Source organism: Pogona vitticeps, chromosome 5 (assembly GCF_051106095.1).
Source record: "Pogona vitticeps strain Pit_001003342236 chromosome 5, PviZW2.1, whole genome shotgun sequence".
Taxonomy (NCBI): Eukaryota; Metazoa; Chordata; class Lepidosauria; order Squamata; family Agamidae; genus Pogona; species Pogona vitticeps.
In genome coordinates this window covers 136,912,754-136,921,099 of record NC_135787.1, presented here as the reverse complement: position 1 = coordinate 136,921,099, position 8,346 = coordinate 136,912,754, and the positions used below count along the sequence as shown (strand labels likewise).

General features: G+C 37.4%; 1 protein-coding gene across 1 annotated transcript; it reads left to right on the top strand.

The window, feature by feature from the left end:
• The first annotated feature begins 378 nt into the window (after positions 1-378).
• Positions 379-8,141, top strand: LOC110082143 (mesotocin receptor). Its single transcript, XM_020799466.3, has 3 exons — positions 379-497; positions 1,822-2,821; positions 4,109-8,141. Exons 2-3 carry the CDS (start codon positions 1,906-1,908, stop codon positions 4,306-4,308), a joined length of 1,116 nt encoding a protein of 371 aa, XP_020655125.3. The 5' UTR covers positions 379-497; positions 1,822-1,905; the 3' UTR covers positions 4,309-8,141.
• The last annotated feature ends 205 nt before the right edge of the window (positions 8,142-8,346 follow it).

The window sequence follows — 8,346 nt, the reverse complement described above, 5'->3', positions numbered from 1 at the left end:
TGTCTTCAGTGTGGAAGGGATTGGCACTCTCGTATTGGCCTTCTCAGCCACACTAGACTCTGTTCCAAGGCCTCTATTCAGAGCATGTTGCCATAGTCTCTCAAGACTGAAGGATGCCTAATCCTAAAGTCCTAACAGTACAAATATTTATCACTCCATAAAAGGTTGGCTTTTATTGAAGACAAAGGATTAAGGGAATTTTATGGGAAGATTTGTGTCTTGGATGGATAAAAGTTGTGACTGGGAGCACTTGCTGTCAACACTGGCATAAATGTAAGCCACAGCTTTGCTTGACTGCAACAGCCAAGTGACAAGAGTTTTCATGACAACAGATGCAACGGCGCCCTCCTTCTTTCCAGAATTAAAGCTGGAGAAACTGTTTCCAGCCGCTCAGTTATTGTTATGCAGCTGTAAGTATGAAGAGAGAATTGCTATCTTCTGCAGATTCATCTTGCTTTATGAGTGCTGATTAATTGGACTTAATGCCTGCCAGCTAAGTAAGTATTACAATCACTTTGAATGAATATGGAAAGAATACTTAAGCTGTCAAGACTGCTATGCACTGCGTACTTTAAACTGCTTGAAATAAGAATTAAGAGACACTGTATGTTTGGGATGTTTTTCATTCATGTGATGTTTATGATAGTGGGGAGAGGGAAGGAGGGAAGCTATATGATGGATGCCAAAATCTTTCCTCATGTTTAGGATTTTATCTATGCTATATTAACCCCTATACAGTATATGTCAAAGTAGTCCTTTGTTTGCTTCCAGCCATCCCTCCCATGCAGCCAATTAGTTGGTACAGAAATAGTAAATATGTTAAAATATTAAATACAGTAGCTGTATTACAGGTGTTTATTTGCAAACTGAACCATTTTATGAATGCATCTTAAAATGTAAGGTGTGTAGATTAGCCCTTTCTTTCTGATAGAACCTTCTCTGTTATTAAACAACGTAGCTCATACAGAGAACAGAAGGGAGGACTGGATAGTTTTCAGTAACACTGCTAACAATTTTATAGGTTCTAGCCAACAAAATAGCAAAGATTGTCTTAGCTATAGCTTTTCAGAGTCAACCTCGTCTCTGTTCCCTGCTGCATTTTCTGCCTACCTGTGTGAAAAATTGGAGAAGATGAATAGCTCTAATATATATTTTAGATGAAGTTGTTTTGTGTTAACAGAAGATCCTAGCTATTCACTTTGGGGAGAAGCAAGGGTAGGTGAATGAGGGTTTGGGGGGAAACTAAAAGGATTGTTTATAGAAACATATTTTCTGTTGAGCATAACATGCATTTGTAGGGAAAAACAAAATTAATGAGGAACAATATTTCTTTCTCTAAAATAATGTTTTTAGCCTAGATCCATTGTAGCACTCACTAGGAATCTTTTACAACAACAAAAAAATCTATTCACAAGGGTAAAACTTTTCCATATATATCTGTAAAAATATTTGTCACTAAAGTTAGCAAGTGTTAAATTAAGGAATACTTTTGTCACATAGATGCATGGCTATGATCTCATAGGTAAACATATAAGCATGAAAATAGTTGTTATTATTTTTGGATTTAGATGGCAAGGGGTTGTGTCTCTCAAGCCAAAACCTTTCTTTAAATGTACATGTTTACCATTGGATTTCCCCTCTCCAATTTGCTCTTGGTTAAGGCAACTACAGCTTCTCAAGTTACAGATAGCTCTATTTGTTGAAAATGTGAGGGATTCAGCCTCCCCACCCCTCTCCAGTTTGAATAAATGAGAGACAGAAACAGAGAGTTGCATTGAGGTTCTCATTCACTAATGTATGTATGAATCCATATATTTCAAGGTACACTGAAACCCGAGCAACTGGTGGTGTATTCACTAGCCTGCCCTCCATAGCACTCACCTCACAGATTATTTCCTGCACACTATGGAGAATTTCTCATTTTCTGAGAATGACAGCTATGAGTCTGGACAGCTTTTATTTCAGAATTTTCACAATTCGACAAACACTTCTGCTCTTCCTGAAAGACAACCAAGAGATGAACAGCTAGCTCAAGTAGAGATTGCTGTGCTAGGAGTCATATTTATGGCAGCATCTGTGGGCAACTTCATTCTCATCCTAGTGTTATGGAAGAGACGAATGAAGCTGTCTCAGATATACGTTTTTTTGCTTCACCTGAGCCTGGCAGACCTGATGGTTGCGTTCTTTCAAGTTCTTCCTCAGCTTTTTTGGAAAATCACAGATGTTTTCATGGGTCCAGATGTCCTGTGCAGGACCATTAGTTATCTCCAGCTATTCAGCATGTTTGCATCCACTTACATGGTCATGGTTATGGCAACAGACAGATTCCAAGCAGTGTGCTACCCCATGACCACCTTCCAGAAGAATGGGACCCTTTGGAATGTCTCTGTCTGCATCAGCTGGCTGGTATCTTTGGTCTTTAGCTTACCCCAGGTCTTCATCTTTCAGAAGAGAGAGGTATTGCCAGGCATATTTGACTGTCAAGCTGAGTTCATTGAACCCTGGGGCACCAAGATGTATGTGACTTGGATTTCTATAGCCATATTCTTCGTTCCTGCAGCTATCCTTACTGTATACCATGTTAGAATATGCAGAGCAGTCCAAATGAATATGCACTGGAAAAAACACAATGAATTTGAAGTCACAAATCAGAAGCAAACATTGCCATCGTTGCCAAGCAATGTGAACTGTATGTCAAAGACCATGATCAAGACTATAAAGATGACAGTGGTGATCGTTGTTGCTTATGTCTTCTGCTGGTCACCTTTCTTCATTGCACAGTTGTGGACTGCATGGCACCCCAGTGATGCTAGAACTGAAGGTAAGATAACATTCATCCTGCAGAATGCTTCTGTACTGGAATAAATTTATATTACATCTCAAATGAGTAATGCATATGTAAGTGTGGAGTAATATAAAGCACTCTCTGCATGTGTGTGTGTGTGTAATTTTGGTCAGTATGTATATGCTTCTCTTCAAGGGGGAACAAATATTAAAAGTTATTTTCTTCTGGTGAAAATTGCTAATTTGAACAGAGAAATGCTGATAGCATTTCGTTGATCATAAAGAAAACCAGAAAAAAAACACAAGATTTTGCAGTTAGCAAAGCAAGTAGAAAATCAGTTTCCATGGGATACAGACATCATGTGCATTCCAGTCATAAATGAAAAGTAATTAAATTATAAAATACTTTGATCGAATTAACAAGAAGTTTTGTTATGATCTGGCATTTATATAACACAACTGTATTTATACATTGAACTAATGAAGTACTGAAGTACTTTCTTGAGAGCTTGGAAATTACTACTTACAAACAGCAAGTCACCCATAATTAATTCCATTTTCAATCATGAAGGTGTCAGCATGTTACATTACTTTGTAACTTGACAAGGGACAATTTTACTCCTGGAATAGTTAAGTTGTCTCTATAGTTACAGGGCTGTGTTCTCCCTAAGTGATGGGAGAGGACCATCATGTGGCTGACTCCTGCTGTACATCTTGCTGCCATTTTCCATTCTGTTGTGGATGCTGAGGCAGTGGTAAAATCAGTGGGAGGACAATGGGGCAAGTAGTTTTTGGCATGCAGATGTTTTCAAAGGTAACTTAAAAGCTACATATCATGAGAAATAAGGAAATGAGTTAATTGCAATTAGAATAGATAACCATTTTGGTTAGTTTTGAAAAATAAACAGCCAAGTTCTTATTTTCTCTGACATAGGATTTTTAAATTTTTTTAATAAAACCATCATCATGAATGGCTTGCACCTAGAGGATTGCTGCTCTGTTTTATTCATTAAGGAATTGTGTTTTATGAGTACAGTATCTGGAGCGGATGAAAATACTAATGCCCTTCACATTTTGAGACATTTCCCACTAACTGTAAAAACAGTCCATAGAGTGTATATGACAAACTACAATAAAATGGCCAGTGATCTGATTCCAAGGTATCCAGAATGAATTTTGAAACTATGACAGAATAGCTGGGAAACCTCCATCAAATGTATGGCAGAACCATTGGTGAAAAAGCAATGGCATCACAAATTATCATTTTTTTTCCAGTATATTTATCTGTGAGTTGTGATTGATTTGTAAATTCTTTTTCTTTCAGGTCCAGTAATAGCCATCCTTATGCTCTTAGGGAATCTTAATAGCTGTGTCAATCCATGGATTTATATGTATTTTTGTGGTCATATACCACATTGTTCAAAACACAAACTGAACAACACAGCAGCCCGTGAAGACTCTACGACTACAGGTAGCATTAACTTGGGAGATAAAGATTCTGAAGATAATGTCACCCCTGTATAACTGACTATATAGCAACTATAAACTGCTTTGTAGTTTGTTCTTGCTACCAGAAGTAGCAAAGGTTGTTCTCAACATTTATGTATTTTTGAATTATTATTTTAAAGCAAAGTTTACCCAATGTAAATAGCTTACTCCAAAAGGATGTCACATGCACGCTGTATCTTCAAAGTTGAGAGGTTGTTTGTTTTATTGCAATGCCAGACTCCAACAATTTACAAAGGTACATCTTAAATTGCATGTATTTGCAGACTCTTGTTAAATCTTTATTCTCTTCTAGCAAGTTTGACGAATCTAACATAGACAACAAGAGAATTATATATCTGAACTCTCCTGAGGTGTTAATTGCTGACCACAGAACCAAGTAAATTACAAAGGAAGGTGGGGGGGGGGGATAACAGACAAGAAATGAAGATAGCAAAGAAATGCTGGCTTTCCTTGAATAATTTCCTCATAACAAAGAAAATCAAGTACTTAAAGCCTCCTAGGGTTCATTTGCAAACATTGTTAACCTCCCTTTCCAAAAGGAGTGCTTTAGGTCTAAGGAAGATGTTTATTAAGCCTGTACATATTTTCCGTGATTTGACCCTATAGGGACGAGTGCCCAGGTTTTTCATTCTATAAGTAGAAAGATGATGCACAAATATTTATGTCATTGTATTTCCTTTAAACAAAGCCACATAGCCAATTCTGTCTAATTCACATGGTCACAGAAATTGTACACTCATTCTGCAGATGTCTCTAAGCATTCCCATCTGGAGTTCTATATGAGGCAGTTGGAGAAACAGTGACTGTAAGCCATGCTAATATTTTGTCTTGCATAAATTATCAAAGCAAACTTTGAACTTCTTCTGGGTATGGAAAAAATAATGGGACAAAGCCTCTAGATATGGATCACTGGAGAAAGGAGTAATTTCCGGTTGGTATATGTATGATGAAAATAGGATGAAGGACTGCTAAGAAAGGAAGATCAAAGGAACTGAGGGGGAACTTATATACATGATGTACTCAATTAGGGATAGGAATTCATATCTACATATGTAGGCTGGTATTCTGTTGCTAATCCCAGGTAGAGTAGAGCCATAGAATCACTTGTTAAACAATAAATTAACATTCATGTAAATTCCATTGAGTCAATGGATCTACTCTTATTGGGACCAGCCATAGCATAGTAACTGGAATTTGTGAGAATGTTAGACTAATCAATGAGAGAACAAAAATCACAAACAAAAACAAGACACACAAGGGAAAACCCAAAATTAAAACATGGGGAAAGGCTGGGGAATCTATTTGGGGTGTTGGACCAGATATCCACTTGACTGACCCACTGTTGGGGCTTAGCAGGGTAGTGGCTTTTTGAATGATAACAAATGGGGGAAAGGACAACCAGACTCCCATGATGAGTTTTCAAAGTGTTACCTGATTGGGTGGTAGAAGGCAATTAAAGCCAAGCTGGGCACATTTCCAGCAGCCAAGAACTACTCCCCTTTCAAAGAGGCTGGGCTTTACTGGTGGAGAACAGCAGGCAAGGAATCCACTGAAATAGCTTTACAAATTTTTGTTACTAATGCTAGTAATTTCAGCAGGAGGGGACCAAAATATTGGTCTAGGGAGGATAAAAATGGGTTTATCCTCCCTAGAGGATAGTGTGTATGAGATACTTGTTAATGAGCAGTTACTCTAGTGCAGCCCTCCTCAACCTAATGCCCTCTGCATATTATGGAGTACAGCTCCTTCCTCTCTAGGCTCTCCTGTACTATATCAAATTCAGGATTTTAAATCTTGTCCAAGACCCATGGTCCAGAATGCCCAGCTGTAAGCCTAATTAGGATGAGTGGTTCAAATATAAATGCTGCCATATGCTCACAATGTATTCTCTGAATGTATTCTCTAAACTCTGTCAGGCTCTATTTTGTAGTCTTTTCTTCTACTCCTGTTTCTTTAACCTGAAATTCCTCATCACCTCGTTATTCACTCTTCTGACTCCCAACATTTTGCTTCTCCCAGATTTCTTTATGTATCCTTTCCTGTTAGGGACAGACTCCCTGCAGTGTGATATACTGTGATTGGTGAAATGAACCAGTGGGATGATATCTTTTTGGCACAGATGGACCATTTCTTGGTATTAAGACCTGGCTCTCCAAACTGATATTTTGTAAAATTGTGACAGGATTGCCGACAGTCTCCTGGTGGTAAACTCCCACCATGACTCATACATCCCAAGCATCTTCTTACAGCCACTGTCTCTCAGCAACAAGACGATAGTATCATCTGTCTTGTTTCTTACCACTTTATTTGTGTTTTGTAAGGCTAAGGCTATTGGCAAGGCAAAACACACACACACACATTTCCTTTTCTTAAAAGAATACTCGAAATAAATTCTATCAATCCTTTGGTGCCTTTGTTTAGAGTGAAGTTTGAGAATGGCTTTCAACATATAAATCTGCCTTTGATTGAGAAAGATGAGCAGTCCCACTTATTAATGCCCAAATCAAGTTTGGGAATGGTGTACAAGCCTGGGATAGTACAATTTGGCGATGCTTACCTTTACTGTATTTGCTTTAACCTGTAGTTGCAGGTAATATGGGACTGGTTTGTATTTCTGGATAACTCAGTGAGTTAAAGAGGTTGGGAAATTGAGTCTTCACTTTGCTTCCTGGGAGAAGAGCCAGCCTATGTGGCCTTGGGCAAGGTGTACAGTCCCAGGACGTCCCCAGAAGAAGGGAATGGTAACCTACTTTTGAACATTGTATACCTAGAAAACTCTGGAAAGGATCACCATAAGTCAGAATCAAATTGAAGGTGTGTAATATTACTATTATTACATTTCTCTAAATAATACAAATCAGATTCAGCTTACTTACAGTTACAATATTTACAGTACATCAAGGTTGGGCAAAGTTGCAGCACTGCAGATGTTGCTGGACTGCAGCTTCAATCAGTCCTCACTGTCATAGTGAATGATGATTAATGCTGGGAGATGCAGTCCAACAGCATTTCCTCAATCTTCACATGACACTTTAGGGTTTCAGGAAGGAGTCTTTCCTAGACCTATGAAGTGGAGCTTGAAACTGGGATCTCTGAACAAAGGTTGTGCTGAAGTATCGCCCCTTTCTGAACTAACATCAGTGTTGAATATAAATAATTATTGCCTGTATGAACAAGATGAGAATCTCTGATGATTCTTTAAGCAGTTTTACAGGAGGCCTACTTGCCATCTAGCTGTGTTATTTCAACATTAAACCAATCATTTTCCCTTTTATGAATGTTTTTTTTTACTAAACATCCATAATTATATATGACATTTTTACCAGTTTAATATGTACAAGAGTAATGTATTATACAGTTACCTTTAATAATGTGGCTTTAACATATTAATATATTTTAGTAGTATATAAACACTGTTATCATCTTCAGAAAAGTGGTGAAATGTACATTTTTAAGAATAAGTTTACTTCTATAATTACGTTTTCCAAAAAGGGAGAAAGCATATCACAGTTTTGATAGCAATCGCGAAATATCAGGTTGCTGTCCTTATCGCAGTTCAGCACATCTTCACTATAGCACTTGTGGTAGTCATCCTTTATCGCTTATTTTTTAAAATATAAAGCAAAACACCACTTAAATGAAAGTTTCAGTATTCCATGATAGTGCCAACATTATATAAAAAAGGAAAGAGATCTTTCAAGCAATGTTGTTTTTCCTTAATTAAAGACTTTGAATTATGATCCAGAAGAAATAAACACTATATTATCATTTATATTTCATGGTTGGAAATGGGCAATTGTATAACTGCTTAATACTAAATAAATAATTTTTTTAAAAAACCCTCAAAATGTAGTTATGTGATTCATTCTGGAAATGAAATCCTGAGCTGGGCAATACCCTTATGGGATCACTAAAATGCTACAAATAAGGCAAGCATTCAAGTTCTCCAGAGCTCCTCAAGAGAGTTCCAGAGAACTCGGAAGCTTGCCCAATTTCTATAGTTCAATTATTCAATAAAGGCAATGCCCTGGCCAGAATTTTTAAAAAACAAAT

Coding starts and splice junctions, on each gene's coding strand:
- LOC110082143 (XM_020799466.3), top strand. CDS start 1,906: ATGGAGAATTTCTCATTTTCTGAGAATGACAGCTATGAGTCTGGACAG. Junction 2,822..4,108: donor CAGTGATGCTAGAACTGAAG/GTAAGATAACAT, acceptor TTTTTCTTTCAG/GTCCAGTAATAGCCATCCTT.